Source organism: Cherax quadricarinatus, chromosome 84, assembly GCF_038502225.1.
Source record: "Cherax quadricarinatus isolate ZL_2023a chromosome 84, ASM3850222v1, whole genome shotgun sequence".
Taxonomy (NCBI): Eukaryota; Metazoa; Arthropoda; class Malacostraca; order Decapoda; family Parastacidae; genus Cherax; species Cherax quadricarinatus.
The window spans coordinates 12,507,369-12,533,003 of record NC_091375.1 but is presented as its reverse complement, the minus strand read 5'-3'; the positions used below and the strand labels follow the sequence as shown (position 1 = coordinate 12,533,003).

Genomic DNA, 25,635 nt, shown 5'->3' with positions numbered 1-25,635 from the left:
TCACATACGGATCTGCATGATGCGTCTCATTCAGATGTGGAACGACGATATCATGGAGAACCCGGAATACGGAGGGAAGATTGCAAAAGCGCTGGTGCCTCTGAGTCAATACCTGAATGCGGAAATTATGTTTGAGACCTGTTCTTACCAGGACCTGGCTGATCCCTTCCTGCGAGTCTTACAGAATCTTCAGCGACACGGCCACCTCGAGTCGATCTCAACCGCCGCCCAGGATCAGGTAAAATCTTCTTCCTTCCACTTCTTGGAAGAGCTGGCTTCTGATGAAATGGAGCTGCTCTTCCCATATATCAAATTTGTTCCCGTATTCCGTTGCTGTGTTGCCCCACATGACAGTGCGGAGACTTAAATATTTAAGTCTCCGCACTGTCGCTTGATCTTCAGATAGTTCCTGACTATGGAACTGAACTTCTCGTTGCCCCACATGCATGTTTGGTAAGGAACAAACTTACCGCCTAGTCGGTAGGCTATCTCAGTCTAATTATTATTTACAAGGAATGATGCAGATTTATAGATCCTCAGGTGTTGTACACAAATCTTATTTATCAACTATTATAATTATTTATTATGAATATTAATAACGTGTTATTTATAACTTGATGATAAATTAGACACATGTTATAACTTAGACATTTGTTATTAATAGAAGCAAATCTTAATTGTTTTACATAACATTAATATGTAATATACAATTTTATGAACGTCCCAATTAATACATTCTTAGATAGTCCATTATGATACTTTTCGAAATAATTTTGCTGCACTTATGCCATTTTAATTTATATTGAGGATTTATGAGTAATACTCTTCAGAATAAAGATGGCTTATATGTCTTACTTACCACTACTCTTCTTTTTTTCCTGCAGTTAAGGGATTTGCAAGTTGGACCTGAAGCAAAGTGTTTGGCTCACCTGGTGGAGATATTAGGCCGGATAGTAGAATTGGTTCAAGTATGGTACGAGGCAGATATATGCAGGATGTCTCACGCTCTGGCGACTCTCGGGTCTGTGTCGTACCTGCTTCTTCTACTGGTGGCTACCTCGCCTACGTTACAAGCTTTCCAGAGGCCTGGTCTAGCTCAGACCGCTGCTGCGACCATCGCCAAAACCATAACATGTATACTGTCTCTCTGTTCTGCCCCCCATCTTAGGAAATACAAGGAATTAACCGATATTATTGTTAGGATAGTCTTTATCTTGGAGAATTTAGATCTATACGAGAACCCGCAGTCAGTGATGTCATGTTTGCGACGCGATCATGGCCACCATCTGTCAGTCTTCATAAGGGAAGCTAGTACAATTGGACACCTTTTCCTGACTTTCGGTACAGTGCCCGATAACACACTGTCTGATTGCCCAGAAAAGTTCGTGGACAGTGTGACGCAGGCGGTGATGGAGGCGCCAGTGTTACTTCGCCCTTCCAACATGGTGGTGGACGAGTCGACACTGATCTACCTGCTGCTGGTGTCTCCCTCAGACCCCTTCACCAGGGTCCCCCTGGACCGTGGCTCCTACAGTCGTCTACCTCAACTCAAGGCCGAGATTGATGCTTGGAGACAAAGCAGAGGCATAAGCAATATCAAAATAGTAATGGCGTGAAGACACACACACATACAGTTACGTAAAAAGACATCACATACACACACACACAGTTATGTAAAAACGTATTTTTTTTTTTGCATATGAAAAATAAAATGTTAAATTTAATAGTGTTTTTAAAGGAAATTATCATTTTCTGGATCTTTTGGTATGAGAAGTGTGAGATAAGATTTTGTTCGTATTTTTAACCCCGGAGTTAGAAAGGCAGTGCGTCATCGAGGGACTCTGTCTCATTTCCAGCACTGACTGACAGTAGCAGCTTCCAGCACTGACTGGCAGTAGCAGCTTCCAGCACTGACTGACAGTAGCAGCTTCCAGCACTGACTGGCAGTAGCAGCTTCCAGCACTGACTGACAGTAGCAGCCACCAACATTGACTGACAGTAGCAGCCACCAACATTGACTGACAGTAGCAGCCACCAACACTGACTGACAGTAGCAGCCACCAACACTGACTGTAACAGCAACAGCCACCAACACTATAACAGCAGCAGCCACCAGTGTTGGTGAGGCAATGAGTATAAACAAGGCTCCCTCGAGATGGCTTCCTAATTTCCAACCATTTAATGACGCCAAACACCGCCTTCTCGCTTGGGTAATCAACGCCAATCTCCAGTGCAGTTGTGGACTATTTTTCCCTCTTGTAAATTCATAATTACTTCAGCTCGGCCTCCTTTGTGGCAGAGTCTAGACTAAACGAGACAACAAAAGACACCTTTCTCATTTACCTCCGGATGCCCATGGGAGTACGCCAAAAGCCGCCAGCCCAGCACTTTACATGGCCGGGAAATCGACGTTCGCAGGAGTTTTTGTTCTGCCAGACGGAGGCGATGGAAGGGAGACAAAGAATGGACGATTAGTGGTTCCCTCAAAGCTGACAGTCTGAGGAAAGAGAGAGAGGGGAGAGATCTGTTGGGAAGGGGCGCGGGATCTACCTAGAGCCAGAAAACTAGAGGAACAGCCTAATAATAATAATATCTATATTTCTACAAGTACATGTACAAGGTATACAGACCATGGCTGACATCAATAACTTGCTACTATATAGAAAGCTGCTTGTTATGCAGATAGACTGAAAGCATTAAACCTCCGTTCCCCTGAGACAAATGCATTGGTGGAAATGATTGGTTCACCTGGAGTTGAGAAGGAGAGAGTTCCGGGGGTCAACGCCCCCGCGGCCCGGTCTGTGACCAGGTCTCATGGTGGATCAGGGTCTGATCAACCAGGCTGTTACTGCTGGCTGCACGAAATCCAACGTACGAGCCACAGCCCGGCTGGTCAGGTACCGACTTTTAGGTGCTTGTCCAGTGCCTGCTTGAAGACTGCCAGGGGTCTGTTGGTAATCCCCCTTATGTATGCTGGGAGGCAGTTGAACAGTCTCGGGCCCCTGACACTTATTGTATGGTCTCTTAACGTGCTAGTGACACCCCTGCTTTTCATTGGGGGGATGGTGCATCGTCTGCCAAGTCTTGCTTTCGTAGTGAGTGATTTTCGTGTGCAAGTTCGGTACTAGTCCCTCTAGGATTTTCCAGGTGTATATAATCATGTATCTCTCCCGCCTGCGTTCCAGGGAATACAGGTTTAGGAACCTCAAGCGCTCCCAGTAAAGTAATTGTGTGTGGGCCTACTGGCCCATACTAGGCCAGTAGGCCATTACTATATTAACATGTCGTGAATGATGTTTACCTGGAGTTTACCTGGAGAGAGTTCCGGGGGTCAACGCCCCCGCGGCCCGGTCTGTGACCAGGCCTCCTGGTGGATCAAAGCCTGATCAACCAGGCTGTTGCTGCTGGCTGCACGCAAACCAACGTACGAGCCACAGCCCGGCTGATCAGGAACTGACTTTAGGTGCTTGTCCAGTGAAATTTTAATTTTATTTTTATATTTTTCAATATAGGGTTTGGATAAAGACAAATGCAATATATTAAGATTCTTTATTGACCAGTATCGCCCATGCAGTGGGCTTAATATTGGCCTGGTGGCTAAAGCTTTCGCTTCACACGGCGTGGGTCTGGGTTCGATTTCCAGTCAGGGTAGAAACATTGGAAGTGTTTCCATACACTGGTTGTCCCTGTTCACCCATCAGTAAAATAGGTACCTGGGTGTTAGTGGACTGGTGTGGGTCGCATCCTGGGTGTTAGTGGACTGGTGTGGGTCGCATCCTGGGTGTTAGTGGACTGGTGTGGGTCGCATCCTGGGTGTTAGTGGACTGGTGTGGGTCGCATCCTGGGTGTTAGTGGACTGGTGTGGGTCGCATCCTGGGTGTTAGTGGACTGGTGTGGGTCACATCCTGGGTGTTAGTGGACTGGTGTGGGTCACATCCTGGGTGTTAGTGGACTGGTGTGGGTCACATCCTGGGTGTTAGTGGACTGGTGTGGGTCACATCCTGGGTGTTAGTGGACTGGTGTGGGTCACATCCTGGGTGTTAGTGGACTGGTGTGGGTCACATCCTGGGTGTTAGTGGACTGGTGTGGGTCACATCCTGGGTGTTAGTGGACTGGTGTGGGTCACATCCTGGGTGTTAGTGGACTGGTGTGGGTCACATCCTGGGTGTTAGTGGACTGGTGTGGGTCACAACCTGGGTGTTAGTGGACTGGTGTGGGTCACATCCTGGGTGTTAGTGGACTGGTGTGGGTCACAACCTGGGTGTTAGTGGACTGGTGTGGGTCACATCCTGGGTGTTAGTGGACTGGTGTGGGTCACATCCTGGGTGTTAGTGGACTGGTGTGGGTCACGTCCTGGGTGTTAGTGGACTGGTGTGGGTCACATCCTGGGTGTTAGTGGACTGGTGTGGGTCGTATCCTGGGTGTTAGTGGACTGGTGTGGGTCACATCCTGGGTGTTAGTGGACTGGTGTGGGTCACATCCTGGGTGTTAGTGGACTGGTGTGGGTCGCATCCTGGGACAAAACTGACCTAATTTGCGGGAAATGTTCAGCATAACAAAGGGCTTTATATATAGTAGTATGTTACTGATGTCAACTATGGTCTGTATACCTTGTACATGTACTGGTAGTAAATAAAAATTTATTATCATAGACCCTCTCAATTTCGAAAAATTAGACCACTCAATGAAGCTGTCAAATCAAATTAACTATATATTTCAATGGAGCGTACATGTCAGGATGTACTACGTCATCAATTTCACAAATTGGAACAAAGAAAACTATTTATAAAGACGTATTTTCAACGAAATACGATTTAATTAAGGGAATTTTTGCAGAGGATCACAGTGACAACACCATCAATCTCCAACAACATACTAAAATTTTCCAGAAAATGTCATTTTTGTGAAACTACTGACACACAACGCTCAGAAATGAACTTACATATAACAATAATATATAAAAAGTCATTAACATGACCACATTTTCGCGAAATATGCATATATAAGAGATGACGGTTCTACTGGGAGATGGTAACACTGGGAGCTTCCCCACCCAGACCTCTGAAATGAAGACATTTCCAACATTTTCATCAATTTCGCTTTTGTTGTGCCATCAATCACCCCGGAAATTGATAACCCATCGAGGATACATGCCCTAGAGTGGAAACCAGTCCAGGATAACCCAGGTAAGTGGCTTCCAGGTGGGTTATAAGACGGGGTCTTGATGTGGTTTTCCCCAGCCGTGAACTGCCTGGGGGAGACGTCCAGTTAATGGTGGTTTTCACAGCCGATTCACCATTACTAGACTCTGCTTGTGTTGGAAGGTCTCAACAACACCTAGAGAAGGACTCTGACACCCCAGGATAGGTGGTGACAGTTGTGGTGCAGGGTGACAGCCGTGGTAAAAGCCGTGGTACAGGGTGACAGCTGTGGTACAGGGTGACAGCCGTGGTGCAGTGTGACAGCCGTGATACAGGGTGACAGCTGTGGTACAGGGTGACAGCCGTGGTACAGGGTGACAGCCGTGGTGCAGGGTGACAGCCGTGATACAAAGTGACAGTCGTGATACAGGGTGACAGCCGTGATACAGGGTGACAGCTGTGGTACAGGGTGACAGCCGTGGTACAGGGTGACAGCCGTGGTGCAGAGTGACAGCCGTGATACAGGGTGACAGCCGTGGTACAGGGTGACAGCCGTGGTACAGGGTGACAGCCGTGGTGCAGGGTGACAGCCGTGATACAAAGTGACAGTCGTGATACAGGGTGACAGCCGTGATACAGGGTGACAGCCGTGGTGCAGGGAGACAACCGTGATACAGGGTGACAGCCGTGGTACAGGGTGACAGCCGTGGTACAGGGTGACAGCCGTGGTACAGGGTGACAGCTGTGATACAGGGTGACAGCCGTGGTGCAGGAAGACAGCCGTGGTGCAGGAAGACAGCCGTGGTGCAGGAAGACAGCCGTGGTGCAGGAAGACAGCCGTGGTGCAGGAAGACAGCCGTGGTGCAGGAAGACAGCCGTGGTGCAGGAAGACAGCCGTGGTGCAGGAAGACAGCCGTGGTACAGGAAGACAGCCGTGGTTCAGGAAGACAGCCGTGGTGCAGGAAGACAGCCGTCAGCAACAGCCACTACATCATGCCATATTTGTTGATCTCAACACAGCTTAGACTGGTGAGTATTACTGGTTACTAGTGCTAGTTACTACTAGTACTTCTAGTTACTAGTGTTACTACTAGTACTTCTAGTTACTAGTGTTACTACTAGTACTTCTAGTTACTAGTGTTACTACTAGTACTTCTAGTTACTAGTGTTACTACTAGTACTTCTAGTTACTAGTGTTACTACTAGTACTTCTAGTTACTAGTGTTACTACTAGTACTTCTAGTTACTAGTGTTACTACTAGTACTTCTAGTTACTAGTGTTACTACTAGTACTTCTAGTTACTAGTGTTACTACTAGTACTTCTAGTTACTAGTGTTACTACTAGTACTTCTAGTTACTAGTGTTACTACTAGTACTTCTAGTTACTAGTGTTACTACTAGTACTTCTAGTTACTAGTGTTACTACTAGTACTTCTAGTTACTAGTGTTACTACTAGTACTTCTAGTTACTAGTGTTACTACTAGTACTTCTAGTTACTAGTGTTACTACTAGTACTTCTAGTTACTAGTGTTACTACTAGTACTTCTAGTTACTAGTGTTACTACTAGTACTTCTAGTTACTAGTGTTACTACTAGTACTTCTAGTTACTAGTGTTACTACTAGTACTTCTAGTTACTAGTGTTACTACTAGTACTTCTAGTTACTAGTGTTACTACTGGTACTTCTAGTTACTAGTGTTACTACTAGTACTTCTAGTTACTAGTGTTACTACTGGTACTTCTAGTTACTAGTGTTACTACTGGTACTTCTAGTTACTAGTGTTACTACTGGTACTTCTAGTTACTAGTGTTACTACTGGTACTTCTAGTTACTAGTGTTACTACTGGTACTTCTAGTTACTAGTGTTACTACTGGTACTTCTAGTTACTAGTGTTACTACTGGTATTTCTAGTTGCTAGTGTTACTACTGGTACTTCTAGTTACTAGTGTTACTACTAGTACTTCTAGTTACTAGTGTTACTACTAGTACTTCTAGTTACTAGTGTTACTACTAGTACTTCTAGTTACTAGTGTTACTACTAGTACTTCTAGTTACTAGTGTTACTACTAGTACTTCTAGTTACTAGTGTTACTACTAGTACTTCTAGTTACTAGTGTTACTACTAGTACTTCTAGTTACTAGTGTTACTACTAGTACTTCTAGTTACTAGTGTTACTACTAGTACTTCTAGTTACTAGTGTTACTACTAGTATAGGCTATAATATAACCAGGCTGATATTACTAGGCTGTGACATCACCAGGCTGTGATATTAACGGACTGTGACATCACCAGGCTGTGATATTAGCAGACTGTGACATCACCAGGCTGTGATATTAGCAGACTGACATCACCAGGCTGTGATATTAACAGACTGTGACATCACCAGGCTGTGATATTAGCAGACTGTGACATCACCAGGCTGTGATATTAGCAGACTGACATCACCAGGCTGTGATATTAGCAGACTGTGACATCGCCAGGCTGTGACATCACTGGAAACAAGATGGACAGTCCCCTGATGATGCACTGACTGTACTGGGTTATCCTGGGTGGCTAACCCTCCAGGTTAAAAATCCGAATAAAATGTTATCAGTCTTATCTTATCCTAACTTTACTAATAACATTTGCCTCTCTTCTGCACAGTATTTCTATTTTCCTCTGGCATTACTTGGAACACATCGTTCATTCGTCGTGTATTTGCAGGAAGCTGGTCCAACTTATGTGGGAGACAGCGATAGTGATCCAGACTTGATGAGCTATCTAGGAGCCGAAGAAGTAAAAGAACCGACATCTAAGAGGTAAGTAAATTTTATGGTCGTGTAATGTTCAATACCCAAACGGGAGACCTTCGATTTGATGGGCAAACAGGGGAAAGTGGATGGCTAGGGCTGGCAGTTGTGGTGGAAGACGAGATGATTTTGCCTCAATCATAACGATAATCAACCTTTCTATAATCAATAGGTTTTTTTCCTTGTTACCAAAGAGTTGACTCAGCGGATTTTGTCCAGTGTTTCCGAGCTTTGTTAAATCGAGGGTTTAATGTACTGTATCTTGTATTTCAGACATAATCACTTCCTGTAATTTAGGAATGACAGCATAGCACTGCAGAACTTTTCTTAAAATTTCCCATTTTTTTTTAATGCTATTTTGAAGTTTGCCAGCATAGTACAGGAGGGCCCCACTTTAGTCTTTTTCAGTTTCAAATACATATAAAAGTCTGATAACATGTTTACACTATCAAATATTAAATGAACAATAAAGCTAAGCCTGAAAAATGCATATACAATACACATATTATTTTTTTTTTCAACAAATTGGCTATATCCCACCAAGGCAGGGTGACCTAAAAAGAAAAACAAAAGTTTCTCTTTTATTTAAAATTGAGTAATATATACAGGAGAAGGGGTAACTAGCACCTTGTTCCACACATTACTTACCTTAAGATAAGATAAGATAAGATTTCGTTCGGATTTTTAACCCCGGAGGGTTAGCCACCCAGGATAACCCAAGAAAGTCAGTGCGTCATCGAGGACTGTCTAACTTATTTCCATTGGGGTCCTTAATCTTGTCCCCCAGGATGCGACCCACACCAGTCGACTAACACCCAGGTACCTATTTGCTGCTAGGTGAACAGGACAACAGGTGTAAGGAAACGTGTCGGAATTTCCACCCGCCGGGAATCGAACCCGGGCCCTCCGTGTGTGAAGCGAGAGTTTTAGCCACCAGGCCACCGGGCCACCTTAAAATATTTTCATCCTTAGCTTATAGTGAGTGGCGAATATACTTATTGTGGGAAGTCTGAATAAATGAAGAATGGGTATTATTGAAAACTGCTGCGTTAGCGAAACTGTAAAGCGGGGCCTGCCTGTATGTATGTATGTATGCATGTATGTGTATATATATATATATATATATATATATATATATATATATATATATATATATATATATATATATATATATATATATATATATATATATATATATATATATATATATATATATATATATATATATATATATATATTGTTTTTTAACACATAGGCAGTCTCCCACCAAGGCAGGATGACCCAAGAAAGAAACACTTTGACCATCTTTCACACATAATCACTGTCTTTCCTGAGGCTCTCAGATACAACATTTTAGATGTCACTCCAAACAGTTAATATCCCAAACCCTTCCTTTAAAGTGCAGGCATTGTACTTCCCACCTCCAGGACTCAAGTCCGACTAATCGGTTTCCCTGAATCCCTTCACAAAATATTAACCTACTCACACTCCAACAGCTCATCAGGTCCCAAAAACCATTCATCTCCATTCACTCCTATCTAACACGCTTATACATGCAGCATGTCTGGGTCTCTTGTACACAAAACCTCTTTCACCCCCTCCCTCCATCCTTTCCTAGGATAACCCCTACCCCTCCTCCCCTCCATTACAGTTATGCATCCTCCAAGTCAACCTCTTTTGCTTCATCCTCTCTAAATGACCTAACCACCTAAACAACCCCTCTTTAGCCCTCTGAATAATACTTTAAGTAACTCCACTCCTCATACTACGAATTCTCTGTATAATATTTACACTACACATTGCCCTTAGACACAACATCTCCACTGCTTCCATCCTTCTCCTTGTTGCAGCATTCACAACCCATGCTTGACACCCATATAAGAGTGTTGGTACCACTATACTCTCGTACATTCCCTTCTTTGCCTCCATAGATAACGTGTTTTGTCCCGTAGCTCGATCTCTAGTGCACTCAGCTCACACACTGGGGTCTGGAGTTCGAATCTTCTCCGATACAGCTGAGAAACATTAGGGACGTGTTTCCATAAGACACCTGCTGTCCCTGCTCACCCATCAGTTTAAAATGGGTACCTGGATGGTAGTTGACTGGTGTGGGTTGCATCCTGAGACGAAACTGACTTAATTTGCCCGAAATGCTCAGCATAACAAGCAGCTTTCTGTATGGTAGTACATATGACATTGATGTCAGCTAGGCCTGTATACCATGTACATGGACTTGCAGTAAATCAAAATACTATTATTATTATTATTATCGATGCACCACTCACCTTTTTCCTTTATCAATTCTATGGTTAACGTTGTCCTTCATAAACCCATCTGCTGAAAAATCTACTCCCAAATATCTGAACACATTCACTTCTTCCATGCTCCCTCCCTCCCTCCAATCTGACATCCAAGTTTTCTTTATCTAAATTGTTTGATACCCTCATCACGTTACTCTTATCTATGTTCACTTTCAACTTTCTTCCTTTACACACACTCCCAAACTTGTCCACTAACCTTCGAAACTTCTCTTTAGAATCTCCCATAAGCACAGTATCATCAGCAAAAAGTAATTGCAACTCCCATCTTGTATTTGATTCTCCATAATTTAATCCCACCACTATTCCCAACACCTTAGCATTTACATATTTCTTTTACAACCCCATCTATAAATATGTTAAACAACCATATACACCTACCATCCGACTTATGACCTGCTCGACATATGACCACTCAACTTACGACCGTGTTTTGTATGCCAAATTTCTGGGAAATAAACAACTGTTTGTGATGTACACAGTGTTTATCCTAAGTCTTACAGTATAAAATACAGTGTACTAACAGCATAAAAAGTAATGTAAAAAATGAAATACCAGAATAAAACAATAAAATCAAGTCATTACAAAAATGTGATGTTGATATTCAGTAGTAAGGTTCGACTTACGTCCATTTTGACTTACGACCAGTTGGTCGGAACGAAGCTTGGTCATAAGTCGGATGGTAGGTGTACATGTATATTTTTTTCTGTACAAGTGTGCATGTAGTAGTATTAATTTTTCCTTGAAACCAGATAACCTCATAGTCTTTCTGTGGCTTATCAAGTAGAGTAATTTAATTTTTTTGAAAAAGTAAGTACAACATTATGTTGTAGGTATAATAGAAGATTTCAGTATAACAACACAAGTAATGCTACATAGATTTTGTGTATAGTTTCAGTTACTGTACGAAACTGGTGCCGCGCAAGGTGCTAAACTTGCTCGAGAAAAGAGGATGGCGACTTGTTACATCGTCTAATATTGGCCAGATGTGCATTTGGACACTGCATCGGGAACTTGACTAAAGCCCTGGATTGTGCTTTTATTGTTATGAGTATACTGGGAACAAAAAACAATAAGGCACAATGTGGTGACTGGAACAATACACGAATAACCTGCACATAGTTGGTGTGACTTGTAAGTGAGCCAAAAGAGACCTAAAGGTTGTCATAAGCCTCTCTCCTATCTGCGAGTTATTTGTGTACTGGGAATGTTTCTGGGATGATGTAATATTTGTAATACTGTGCTATGCTTGTTGAATACCATGGTTATAGCTATTTTGTGGGCTTCCATATATTGTTGGGATTTATAGATTATATTTACAATTTTTATATCAATACAGTAAGAGGCATGCCTCCTACATAGTTGTTAAGGTGGGAATATCATGTGATTTATTTTGTATATCATTTTCATATAGTATAGATGTACTGCACTAAAATGGGTTTGTTCTTAAATAATACAACAGTTGAATATGGTTAATAAAATATGGAAAAATTTTGAAAGATTTTGATTTGGCTCTGAGTGTGTATTCAAAGCTGATAATTAACGTCCAGCATGGATGGATAATTTTGCATATCGAGTTTAAAAATTTGTGTACTATGACAAGCAAAGAAATTCCTGATATCGAAGATATATTGCCACCAAAACCTCAGGCACCTAAACCCAGTGACTGCTGCGGCACTGGCTGCTGTCCTTGTGTTCACGATATATATGAGCATGATTTGAAAGCATGGAAGAAGCAGTGTGAGCTTATTCGTAATGGATCCAGTGAAGGGATACGACATTTCCCGGGTGCTGTTGAGCCAGACAAATGGAACGAGTTTGAGATTATTGCAGTGAATAAAGTGAGTAATAACACTTATCTCTACACTTTCAAACTAGAAGATAACCAATGTTTGGGCTTGAATTTAGGTCAACATTTAATTGTGAAGCAAGTGAGAAATGGCCGTTCAGTTACTAGGCAGTATACACCTGTCTCTGATATAAACCGAGTAGGATCCTTCGAAGTTCTCATAAAAATTTACCCTAAGGGCAAAATTACTCAAATTATTAAAAATTGGAATGTTAATGACATGATTCCATGGAGAGGGCCATTTGGCCATTTTTCTTACAAGGAAAATAGTTACAGAAGAATCCTTATTCTGGCAGCTGGCACTGGCATTGCTCCGGTGTATCAGATAATAAAAACTGTCGTTGAAAATGAAGAGGAGGAGACTTTTATTAAGCTAAATTATGCTTCCAAGACTTTTTCCAATATTTTGTTAAGGGAGGAATTGTGCAGTTACTGCCGATATTGGAATTTTACAATGTGTCACTATTTAAGTGAAGAGACTGATGTGAGCAAAAAGAGATACAATGAGGAGGTAGTAGCCAGGAGACTGTTGAAGGATGATATTCTTCAGGATCTATCAAAAGGCTCTGTTGATTCAACTTTAGTGCTTATTTGTGGAACAAAGTCATTCAATAAAGATATGGTGAACGCTGCCAAAGATGCCAGCATTCCAGATAAAAATATTTTTAAGTTTTGAAGACATATTTTGATTTTCTTGTGCCCCAAGCTACGTATATAGTAAGGCTTTGTAGATACAGTGGTCCCTCGTTTTTTGTAATTAATCCATTCCTGGGGGAGCTACTGTAAACGAAATTTACGATTTGCGAATCAATTTTCCCCATAAGAAATAATGTAAATACACTTAATCCGTTCCTGACACCCAGAAGTATTAAAACAAAAATTTTTTTTACATGAAATATACATGTAGTACATAAACAATACAATGGGAAATGATGAATGAAACATTAACAGCATAACACCTACCTTTATTGGAGATTCTTCTTAGTGTATGGGAGACTGGAGGAGGAGAGAGAGTGGATTGTTTATAGTTTGGAAGGGGAATCCCCTTCCAGCAACACCTCAGGTACCAATTGCTTCTCTGGGGTTGCTTCTCTTCTCTGTTTCTTAATGCCACTAGGACCACCTTTAGAGTCACTCTAGTCCTGCCTCGCAAAGTAACTTTGGAGAGAGCTCTATTTCTGGCGTCTCTTTAACACTTCCCTAAAATGGCCCAAGACTTTGTCACTGTACATACTTCTCACCTTCTTTACCACAGGCTTGGCACTAGCTTTCTTTGGAGCCATGGTAGCTTATTTAGTACTTGCAAGCACTAAAATGAGTGGAATATTATGAAATATTTCATAGGAGCACTTGAGGGGACCTTCACTCACTGGTAAACAATGCCAGACTGGCTGGGTAGGGAGGCCGCGCCGGCTCACACTGCGTATGCGTCCCGGACGAACTACTATTCGCGAGTCAACCTATGAAAAGTGAGTCCATGTTTATATGAAAATACCCCTATGATTGGCGAAATTTACGATTGCCGAGAACTACGAAAAGCGAGGGACCACTATACTAATGTAGTAATTCCTCGCTTAACGATTGGCTCCTGCTCGTCTAATGATAAATTCAAGGTTACAGTCTGTCACCTGCCTGATTGAAGACCTCTTCTTTGTGCAATGACCAGATAATATAAGTGTGACTCTGTAAATGGTGCAAGTCGGACCAAAACGTCATCTTAAGCTCCTCTCTTCTATGTGTGGGTTATTTGTGTATGGTATTTTACGGCAAGCAAGATTCTCTGGTCTCCATGGGGATGTGGAACAGAATTCTTCCTCTGTAAGCCACGCGTGTCATAACAGGCAACTGAAATGCTAGGAGCAAGGGGCTAGTAACCCCTTCTCCTGTATATATTACTAAATTTAAAAAGAGAAACTTTTTGTTTTTCTTTTTGAGTCACCCTGCTTCAGTGTGATATGGCCAGAAAGATTCTCCGGTGTCGAGGACATCCCCCCAATTCTGACTGGCTAAATTTTTGAAAAAAAAAAAATGAAAATAAGTATAAAAATAAGGCTGCAGAACTTCTGGCCATGTTCTTTTTCTACTCGCTGTCTCGATGCGTACAAGTGGGCATGTCAGTGGCTGGGTAGGATTGCATATTGCTTTGTGATTGTTTTTTCATGCATTTTAAAAATATTTCATATTTTTAAGTTTATTGATTTTTACTATTTAATAAGTACATTTGTGCTGCCAGAGCCAAACACCATAACAGGAAATGTTTACAACTACTGTGTACCGTAGCCTACTTGATTCATTATTGGGTTGTATGCAACTAGATTACTGTCTAGCATCATAACACTTGTCTAGGCTTAGGGTAAGGTCTATGAGCGATGTAACCATCGGCCTCCAAGATGCTGGGTAAATTTTCAAGTTATTTTGGGAAAAAATAGTGTCTTTGATGCTATTTTTGCTGACAGGTCTTGACAGATAAGATTAAATCTGCTTTTGCATCAGTAGGCAACCATGTTTTCCTATCCTCTGAATCATCAGTTAAAATATGTGGAAAACAGGATTAATTTTTATGTACAGTGGACCCCCGGCATACGATGGCATCGGTACACGTTAAATCCGGTATACGATACATTTTAATGCAAAAATTTTGCCTCGCCACTTGTTAAAAAACCCGCCACACAGGATTTGTCTGTGAAGTGTCCATGTGTGGCCTGAACTGTCCCGTGCGTGCCAGTGTTTACAAGCCAGCCAGTGTGCTTGCATCTTTTTTATTTATTTATTTATTTAGAAATTTTAGCATACATACAGAGGTACAAAAAAAAAATACAGGTAAGAGCAGCATGCCAAAGCCACTTATATGCATAGCATTATGGGCTGGCTTAAAATTAACTTAAGATTAACTAAGCAATGATGTAATCAGTGATAAGACATTATTGTAAACAGATAACTATAAAGCACAAATGAGTATTACAAAGACAGGTCATATGGTTGCATGCATTGCTGTTCATTCAGTAGAATGGAGTATTCTGTTAGGTAGTGTATTTAAAAAAATAACAAAGTTAGATTGGGTCCTAGGTTTAACATTTATGTGATATAATTGTGAGTAACATTTTGGATATACAATTTATAAGGTTCAGTTATTCAGTATTTATTTGGTTTTGAGTGAGTAAGTGAACTTTGAGAAGAGACTTGAATTTATAAACAGGTAGTGTTTCTTTTATATTTACAGGTAATGAATTCCAGATTTTAGGGCCTTTTATGTGCATTGAGTTTTTGCATAGCGTGAGATGGACACGAGGAACATCAAAGAGTGATCTGTGCCTTGTGTTATGGTCATGTGTTCTGTTGAGGTTGGCAAGGAGATGTTTGAGGGGAGGGTTAATATCAGAGTTAAGTGTTCTATGTATGTAATAGGTGCAATAATAAGTATGGATGTTTTGTATGGTGAGTAGGTTGAGTGTTTTGAATATTGGTGGAGTGTGTTGCCTGTAGTGAGAATTTGTTATCATTCTAACTGCAGCCTTTTGTTGGGTAATTAGTGGTCTGAGATGGTTAATTGTTGTTGAGCCCCATGCACAAATTCCATAGGTGAGATAGGGGTAAATAAGAGAGTGATAAAGGGCCAGGAGGGCTGACTGTGGAACATAGTACTGTATCTTCGATAGTATGCCTACAGTCTTGGAAATTTTCTTAGAAATTTGTTGTATATGTGTATGAAATTTGAGTCTATTATCGAGGTGGATTCCTAAGAATTTTCCCTCTGTTAGCTTTGTGATAGGTGATCCATTTATCGTTATGTTAAGAGGGACATCTGTAGCTCTGTTACCAAACTGAATGAAGTAGGTTTTGTCAATGTTTAGTGTAAGTTTGTTAGTCCTCATCCAGGTAGATATTTTCTGTAATTCGGTGTTTACAGTATTGGCTAGCGTGACTGGGCTTGGGTGAGAGAAGACGTATGTAGTGTCATCTGCAAAAAGTGTGGGTTTGAGTAATTGCGAAGCATTTGGTAGGTCATTTATGTATAGGAGAAAGAGAAGAGGGCCAAGGACACTTCCCTGTGGGACACCAACTGTAATTGGTTGTGCGGAAGAGCTTGCCCCATTTGCGTACACATATTGGCTTCTGTTGCTGAGGTAAGACTTGAGATAGTTGAGGGAGTGCCCTCTAATACCATAGTGTGACAATTTTACGTGGAGCAAGTCATGGTCAACTGTATCAAAAGCTTTACGTAAGTCAATGGAGATCCCCAGTGGGACTTCTTTTTTCTCTATTGCAGTGTATATATGTTCTAGCATGTGTATAATAGCATCATTAGTATTTTTATTAGGCCTGAATCCAAATTGGCAGGGGTTGAGAATGTTTTGGGAGATGAGGTAGGAGTAGATTCGTTTATGAATTAATTTTTCGATTTTTGAGAGAGGGTGTAAATTGGATATTGGCCTATAGTTATTCAACTCTGTTTGGTCTCCTCCTTTATGGATCGGGGTGACCCTTGCTATTTTGAGAACTGTAGGGAAGGTGGAGGATTCAATGGATTTGTTAAAGAGTGTTGCAATGATTGGTGATAGTACTTGTGACGCTTTTTTGTATATAAAGGGTGGTAAGGTATTTAAATCTCCTACCTTGTTTTTCAGTGCGTTGATAATAAGGGAGACTTCGTATGGGTTAGTCGGAGCTAGGAACAGTGTGTTCGGGTAGTTGCCAGTGAGGTAGTCATTTGGTGGGGTATCTGAGCTTGGGATTTTATTGGCAAGGTTTTGACCTATAGTGGAGAAGAAATCATTGAGTCTGTTTGCTGTTTCTGTTGGTGGGAGTTGGGGTTCATCTGATTTTGCTAATTTTATTTCGCTATGTCGTGATATCTTTTTTGTTCATAGAATTTCTGATAGAGTCTTCCAGGTCTTTTTTATATCACCTCGTAAGTTGGATAATCTGTTCTCATAATACAATTTTTTTGCCCTTCTTATCAGGCTGGTTAGGATTGACGAGTAACGTTTTGTTTGGTCTCTGGTTATGTGACCCATTCTGTACTGTTTTTCATATCGGTGTTTTGTATTTATGGATTTGAGAATGCTGGGTGTTAGCCAGGGACTGTTCAGTCTCTTAGCTGTCATCTGTTTAGTTTTTTTAGGGCAGTGCTTGTTATAAAGGTATTGGGTCTTTTTTAGAAAATTATTAAAACATTCGTCAATATCTGTATAGATTTCTAGCTCGCTCAGTGTGCCTGTCAATGTTTGTTACTGCTGTTGTGAAGTTATTAATGGCTGCCTCATTGTGAAGTCTGAAGGTGACTTTAGTAGTGTCTTGGGGTATTTTACCAAGAGTTGTTATGAGGAAAGTAGGGTAGTGGTCTGTGGTATTATCTGTAATTATGCCTGATTTTAAAGGGGATATGGTGTTGGTCCAGATGTGGTCAAGTAGGGAAACACTAGTCTCTGTAACTCTTGTAGGTTTTGTTACTGTTGGTAGCAACATGCAGTTACTCATTGTGTTTGTGAATTCAGTAACGTGTGGGTCCTGGTCTTGCAGGAGATTTATATTGAAGTCACCTGAGAGTAGTAAGTGATCTTTGTTCATGCGTGCATCAGTTATCATACTTCCTAAGTTTTGACTAAATTGGCTAATGTTTGATTGTGGAACTCTGTAGATGTTTATCACTGTGAGAGGTTTTTGTAGGTATTTGGATTTGAATTTAGCTATTATATATTCCCCATGTTCATCCCTTGTGCAAGTATTAGTGATACATTCTAGTTGGTCTGAGTAGTATATAGCAGTGCATACCTTCGGTACATTCCATATTATCACAATGTTTTTGGTGCTTGTTTCTGCAAAATAAGTCACCATGGGCCCCAAGAAAGCTTCTAGTGCCAACCCTGTGGTAAAAAGGGTGAGAATTAGTATAGAAATTACGAAAGATTTTGAAGGGTTTCGGGCTAACCCTGAGAAGCCTATGCCAGTTGTGGAATCCATTGTGCCTACTTCAAAAATTAAGGAAATGTGTGCAAAGTGGGTTGAACTGCAAACCTTTATGGATGGAAATCACCCTAACACAGCTATTGCAAGTCATGCTGGTGACTATTACAATGACAATGTTGTGGCCCAATTTAGACAAATCTTAAAGGAACGGGAGGTACAGACCTCTGTGGACAGATTTGTTGTGCGACAGAGGTCCAGTGACTCAAGCTGGTCCTAGTGGCATTAAAAGAAGAAGGTAAGTAACCCCAGAAAAGGACTTGCTACCTCAAGTCCTAATGGAAGGGGATTCCCCTTCTAAACATTAACAGCTTCGACACTCTCCCCTCCTCCCATCCCATCAATCATCACCAGATCTTCATTAAAGGTAAGTGTCATGTATTCTATTGTTAGTAGAGTACTACTAACTGTGCATGTCTTCTTCAGTTTGTGTGCATTAAACTTAATATTTCATGTGATAAAACTTTTTTTTTCATAGTACTTTTGGGTGTCTTGCACAGATTAATTTGATTTCCATGATTTCTTATGGGGAAAATTAATTCGCCTTCTGATAATTTTGGCATACGATGAGCTCTCAGGAACGGATTAATATCGTATACCTGGGGTCCACTGTACTGTACTCTATACAAATTACGTATCATGCCCAGAGAAACCAGGTCTGATCATATCTGTTAGAGGAGCAATGTCTTGTCATTCTGTACTTTCCATTATTCTTCCCTACCCTCCCTCCACCAGAGGTAGATGGGTTGTTTCTTTAAGCAAAGGGTAATGGTGTTATACCCCCCATTTTTCTGAGGTACAGGCACACACAGGTACAGTTATCATACCTAGTAACATGAAAAAAATGCCACAGTGATAATAGGAAATGAAACCTGAGCGCTTTCATGTGCTCACACGCACATCTTAAGAGGAATGTGTGTAACTTATGAAATCGTAATGACACGATTGCAAACAAATCACGGTACGGTTGGGGATAGAACTCACGGCAATGGCTTATGTGCTGGCCTGGAGTTTTACAACTCACGTGCTGCGAGTTCAAGCACCACCCGTACTGTGGTTTGTGTGTGTGTCAGCATGTGAAAGCGCTTGGGTTTTATTTCTATTTTCACTGTGGTATTTTTTCGTATTTGCAATCACACATTTTATTGTGATTTCTTCCACCTTGTAACGTATGTGTAAATTCTTATGATGACTTAGGCCATTAATAATAATAATATCTTTATTTTACAAGTACATGTATAAGGTATGCAGGCCTAGCTTGTTTTGTCCCAGGATGCGACCCACACCAGTTTACTAACACCCAGGTACCCATTTTACTGATGGTGAACATAGACAACCGATGTAAAGAAATACTCCCAATGTTTCTACCCTTGCCAGGAATCGAACCTGGATCCTCACCGTGTGAAGCGAGAGTTTTAGCCACCAGGCCACGGGGCACCATTCAAATACACGTTGTGATACTTCTCTCAATATTTTGATATTGTCATAGTAATTTTGCTATCCCTTTATAAAATGGGGATATAACACCACTATGAATCCTTCCTCCATAAGCCATGCATGTCGTAAGAAGCGACTAAAGTGCCAAGAGCAAGGAGCAAGTAACAGTGTACGTTACTAAACATGAATAGAAAAACTTTAGTTTTCTTTTTAGGTCACCCTGCCTTGATGGGATATGGCCAATACATTAAAAAATGAAAAAAAATATAACACCACTATGCTCCTACTAAACAATGAACTCGTCTCTGGTGAAGAGAGAGAGTATAGTATATTATGTATTGTGTAGTATATATACTATATAGTATATTATGTACTGTTTAGTAAATTATGTGCTGTTTAGTATATTATGTACTCTCTCTTGTCTAATATTTCATACTTTTTATGTTATGTACTTGTAAAGCAGGTGTGTAATATTACTATGCCTCTGTTAAACAGTGGACCGAACTCGGGTGATTACATATTTTTTTAATTTCGTTGTTGAAAAAGTTAATAGGAATTTGATATGAAATATTATCCTGGTCCTCATCTAGAGTTATAACATGGGCTTCCATGAAAAAAGGCTATTCACTTAATGTATTTTTTACTTAGTGAAGCATTCCTTGGGTGACACTCTAGGTAGTTAAGCAAGGATTCTCTGTTGTATATTCATTGTGAAATGCTGAACCCATTTGGGTCATACAGTACTTGGGAAATGGAATGTAATAAGGTTAGATCCACGAGAAGTGAAGGTAGCTCCAATTTCTTCCATTAACAGTTCTTCAAGGGTGAAGTTACATTAATTAGGACTTCTATATGACCAATACTAGTTTAATTTGTTTTTGAAGGTGATAATAACAGTACAGTAGAACCCCAATATCCATGGGTCCGGTATCGACAGTTTCAGTTATCCACGGTTTACCATGGCCCAAAAATTACCCTTAATTTTGCTTAATAATGCCTCAGAGTGCAAATGTAGTGATGGAGAAAGTTCTTCAAAACCTAAGAGAAGCCTTGAAGTGCTTCCCATCAGTGAAAGAGAGATAATTCTCCACTTATTGTGCTTAATTTGTCAATTAAACTTTATAATAGGTATTTATGCAAATGAAAAAGACTTAGATATAGGGTTTGCTACTATCCGTTATTTTGGTATTCGTGGCAGGTCCTTGGAATGTATCCCCCTGCAGATATAGGGGTCCTGCTGTAGTTTATAATGACAATTTAATAAAATAAAACATAAATCAGGGAATGGTCGGGACATGAACTCATGGAAAGTTGCAGAACTTTCAGGCCAGAGTGTTATTACAATTTCGTGAGTCATAATACAATAGTCGGCTCTCTTATGAAGCTCTATGTGGTGTAATTTTTTTTAAATGCAGTTAAAAAAATGTGCATTGAATATTGAATAGCATGTACAGTAAAGGCCTTTCCAAGCAATATTAAATTTTGGATATACTTTTTCAATCATATTTATGAAAAATTGCACTCTACACAAGAGCTTTATAGAAGAACTGATATATAATAGATAATTTTCTATGTAAGAAAAAGTCTTACTGACTTAACGTATCTTCCCCTGATAGTTTAATGAAATACTTGTTCCTTTTTCTGTGATAAATTTTTAATTACCCATTTTAGTGGCAGCAATGAATGTGTGTTTGCATATGTACTGAATACAAAGACTACAACAAGCACCGAGTATATACTGACTAGCCTTTTACCATTGCTTGTATTGTTCTGAGAACAACTAAATTCCTCTATCTAAATTTTTATTGAATAATTAATACTTTGTATAACTCTCAGCGCTATATGACCTTTATAGGTTAGTGCTTAGTTGTCATAATAATAATAATTTGTGTAACTTTAAATGTTCTTCAAATTATCCACTATCTTTTTTAAATAATAATTTGTGTAACTTGTTCTTCAGAATATCTACTATTCTTTTTTAATGCTTTGTATGTATATTTTTTCAGGAGGAAAGGTGTAGTAACCCCTTCTGTATAAATTACTGAATATAAAAATGGAAGCGTCTCTTCTTTTTCAGGTCGCCTTGCCACGATGGGACACGGCCAGTGCGTCTATTAAAAAAATGTACATTGTTATTAGGTAGATGGCGAGAATATTTTGAGGAACTTTTAAATGTTAAGGAAGAAAGGGAGGTGGTAATTTCATGCACTGGCCAGGGAGGTATACCATCTTTTAGGAGTGAAGAAGAGCAGAATGTAAGTGTGGTGGAGGTACGTGAGGCATTACGTAGAATGAAAGGGGGTAAAGCAGCTGGAACTGATGGGATCATGACAGAAATGTTAAAAGCAGGGGGGGGGATATAGTGTTGGAGTGGTTGGTACTTTTGTTTAATAAATATATGAAAGAGGGGAAGGTACCTAGGGATTGGCAGAGAGCATGTATAGTCCCTTTATATAAAGGGAAAGGGGACAAAAGAGATTGTAAAAATTATAGAGGAATAAGTTTACTGAGTATACCAGGAAAAGCATACGGTAGGGTTATAATTGAAAGAATTAGAGGTAAGACAGAATGTAGGATTGCGGATGAGCAGGGAGGCTTCAGAGTGGGTAGGGGATGTGTAGATCAAGTATTTACATTGAAGCATATATGTGAACAGTATTTAGATAAAGGTAGGGAAGTTTTTATTGCATTTATGGATTTAGAAAAGGCATATGATAGAGCGGATAGAGGAGCAATGTGGCAGATGTTGCAAGTATATGGAATAGGTGGTAAGTTACTAAATGCTGTAAAGAGTTTTTATGAGGATAGTGAGGCTCAGGTTAGGGTGTGTAGAAGAGAGGGAGAATACTTCCCGGTAAAAGTAGGTCTTAGACAGGGATGTGTAATGTCACCATGGTTGTTTAATATATTTATAGATGGGGTTAAGATAAGATAAGATAAGATTTCGTTCGGATTTTTAACCCCGGAGGGTTAGCCACCCAGGATAACCCAAGAAAGTCAGTGCGTCATCGAGGACTGTCTAACTTATTTCCATTGGGGTCCTTAATCTTGTCCCCCAGGATGCGACCCACACCAGTCGACTAACACCCAGGTACCTATTTGCTGCTAGGTGAACAGGACAACAGGTGTAAGGAAACGTGTCGAATGTTTCCACCCGCCGGGAATCGAACCCGGGCCCTCCGTGTGTGAAGCGGGAGCTTTAGCCACCAGACCACCGGGTGTTCGGGAGAGGGGTGGGATTAAATTATGGGGAATCAAATTCAAAATGGGAATTGACACAGTTACTTTTTGCTGATGATACTGTGCTTATGGGAGATTCTAAAGAAAAATTGCAAAGGTTAGTGGATGAGTTTGAGAATGTGTGTAAAGGTAGAAAGTTGAAAGTGAACATAGAAAAGAGTAAGGTGATGAGGGTATCAAATGATTTAGATAAAGAAAAATTGGATATCAAATTGGGGAGGAGGAGTATGGAAGAAGTGAATGTTTTCAGATACTTGGGAGTTGACGTGTCGGCGGATGGATTTATGAAGGATGAGGTTAATCATAGAATTGATGAGGGAAAAAAGGTGAGTGGTGCGTTGAGGTATATGTGGAGTCAAAAAACGTTATCTATGGAGGCAAAGAAGGGAATGTATGAAAGTATAGTAGTACCAACACTTATATGGATGTGAAGCTTGGGTGGTAAATGCAGCAGCGAGGAGACGGTTGGAGGCAGTGGAGATGTCCTGTCTAAGGGCAATGTGTGGTGTAAATATTATGCAGAAAATTCGGAGTGTGGAAATTAGGAGAAGGTGTGGAGTTAATAAAAGCATTAGTCAGAGGGCAGAAGAGGGGTTGTTGAGGTGGTATGGTCATTTAGAGAGAATGGATCAAAGTAGAATGACATGGAAAGCATATAAATCTATAGGGGAAGGAAGGAGGGGTAGGGGTCGTCCTCGAAAGGGTTGGAAAGAGGGGGTAAAGGAGGTTTTGTGGGTGAGGGGCTTGGACTTCCAGCAAGCGTGCATGAGCGTGTTAGATAGGAGTGAATGGAGACGAATGATACTTGGGACCTGACGATCTGTTGGAGTGTGAGCAGGGTAATATTTAGTGAAGGGATTCAGGGAAACCGGTTATTTTCATATAGTCGGACTTGAGTCCTGGAAATGGGAAGTACAATACCTGCACTTTAAAGGAGGGGTATGGGATATTGGCAGTTTGGAGGGATATATTGTGTATCTTTATACGTATATGCTTCTAAACTGTTGTATTCTGAGCACCTCTGCAAAAGAAAGCAGTGATAATGTGTGAGTGTGGTGAAAGTGTTGAATGATGATGAAAGTATTTTCTTTTTGGGGATTTTCTTTCTTTTTTGGGTCACCCTGCCTCGGTGGGAGACGGCCGACTTGTTGAAAAAAAAAAAAAAAACATTGTTATTGCATTTAGGGAAAAGTACTGAATTTGTAGGTAGTCATACAGCACCTGGGTTGCACAGGCAGTACCTATGACTGCTTTATTGGGGAATCACTAAACTTGTAGGGGTCAGGTAATACCTGGGAGGGTTGGAGGAAGTCAAATTTGATTCAGGGAAGAACAGAACAGGTCTGATTTCTTGCATCAAGATTCCTTCACCTGCGTGAAGGAATCTTCCTTCGGGGATATTATATAAGCATTACATTCATTAGGAAGCACTTAACTCATAGGAGTTAGAGCATCTGGGAATGGGAGGTAATCATGTTTAATCCAAGGAAAGGGAGGGTAGTTCCAGTTATACAGAAATGCATCTATTTTTTGTTTAATATGACACATTTTAGTGAATATGTAGCTTTTATGTTTAATGATTCATCTGATACTCTTATAATATTAATAATAATAATAATGGAAAGTGCTAAGCTCTTAGGGGTTGTAGAGTGACTAGGGAATGGCAAGTAGTTTGCACTAAGGAAGAGACCGATAGCTTTTATTCCCTGCATCAAGAGCCCTTCGGTGTCATGAGCTTTTGCATCAAATTTTGAATTAATTTATTTGCTTTAACCAACAAGTTTGAATTACATATAAGTGAACTTTGCTCTTAATTCTTGAGTTTACATTTGTGCTTGTTATGTACCATTATCGCTTGGTTCTGTCACCCGTTCCTTCAGTGGGAATACCTTTGATGAGTTCCGAGAGTTTTCCACTCACTTTTTGCTGACATGATCTTGATCCAAGGGATTTGTGCTGCACTCCACTTCCTCAGAGTAAATGTTTTCACTTCAGACACTACAGCTTGTGGATGTTGAGCACTTTTCCCAGGAATGTATTGTAACAACAGTACCCTTTGCCAACTATTATTTTCCTTGTATAGATCTAGAATGTTACCTTTTGATCTTTGATTTATGATGGTTTGATTATATTACAGTGGTGCAAAAGCAATTACTTTGGAGATGAAACTCAAGATAATTACCCAGCACGAAGGCGGCAACTTTGTCTCATGTATTCGTTTACTTACTTTTCAATACTGATATTTACAGTAATTAGTTGTTTATTTACTTATTCAGCGACAGTAGTTATTTATTGTATTTAACATACATTGATATCTAAACTGTCATGTCCGAGTGCCTCTGCAAAGACGGTGATTATGTATGTATAACCCTTGCGGTTTAGCGCTTCTTTTGATTATTTATCTGGAGAGAATTCCGGGGGTCAACGCCCCCACGGCCCGGTCTGTGACCAGGCCTCCTGGTGGATCAGAGCCTGATCAACCAGGCTGTTACTGCTGGCTGCACGCAAACCAACGTACGAGCCACAGCCCGGCTGGTCAGGAACCGACTTTAGGTGCTTGTCTAGTGCCAGCTTGAAGACTGCCAGGGGTCTGTTGGTAATCCCCCTTATGTATGCTGGGAGGCAGTTAAACAGTCTCGGGCCCCTGACACTTATTGTATGGTCTCTTAACGTGCTAGTGACACCCCTGCTTTTCATTGGGGGGATGGTGCATCGTCTGCCAAGTCTTTTGCTTTCGTAGTGAGTGATTTTCGTGTGCAAGTTCGGTACTAGTCCCTTTAGGATTTTCCAGGTGTATATAATCATGTATCTCTCCCGCCTGCATTCCAGGGAATACAGGTTTAGGAACCTCAAGCGCTCCCAGTAATTGAGGTGTTTTATCTCTGTTATGCG

General features: G+C 40.7%; 2 protein-coding genes across 2 annotated transcripts; both read left to right on the top strand.

Moving 5' to 3' along the window:
* Positions 1–5,868: 5,868 nt before the first annotated feature.
* LOC128704349 (GTP cyclohydrolase 1 feedback regulatory protein) lies at positions 5,869–21,230 on the top strand. The gene is made up of 3 exons (XM_053799513.2): positions 5,869–6,170; positions 7,850–7,944; positions 11,146–21,230. Exons 1-3 carry the CDS (start codon positions 6,135–6,137, stop codon positions 11,273–11,275), a joined length of 261 nt encoding a protein of 86 aa, XP_053655488.1. The 5' UTR covers positions 5,869–6,134; the 3' UTR covers positions 11,276–21,230.
* On the top strand, positions 11,849–21,230 carry LOC128704346 (NADH-cytochrome b5 reductase-like). Its single transcript, XM_053799511.2, has one exon. It carries the CDS (start codon positions 11,849–11,851, stop codon positions 12,776–12,778), a length of 930 nt encoding a protein of 309 aa, XP_053655486.1. The 3' UTR covers positions 12,779–21,230.
* Positions 21,231–25,635: the final 4,405 nt, after the last annotated feature.

What these genes read in the sequence shown, in the direction of transcription:
- LOC128704349 (XM_053799513.2), top strand. Translation starts at nt 6,135, where the DNA reads ATGCCATATTTGTTGATCTCAACACAGCTTAGACTG. An exon ending in TCTCAACACAGCTTAGACTG is followed by an intron (nt 6,171 to 7,849) that starts GTGAGTATTACT and finishes GTGTATTTGCAG; the next exon opens with GAAGCTGGTCCAACTTATGT. An exon ending in AAAGAACCGACATCTAAGAG is followed by an intron (nt 7,945 to 11,145) that starts GTAAGTAAATTT and finishes TTTTGTGTATAG; the next exon opens with TTTCAGTTACTGTACGAAAC.
- LOC128704346 (XM_053799511.2), top strand. Translation starts at nt 11,849, where the DNA reads ATGACAAGCAAAGAAATTCCTGATATCGAAGATATATTGCCACCAAAA.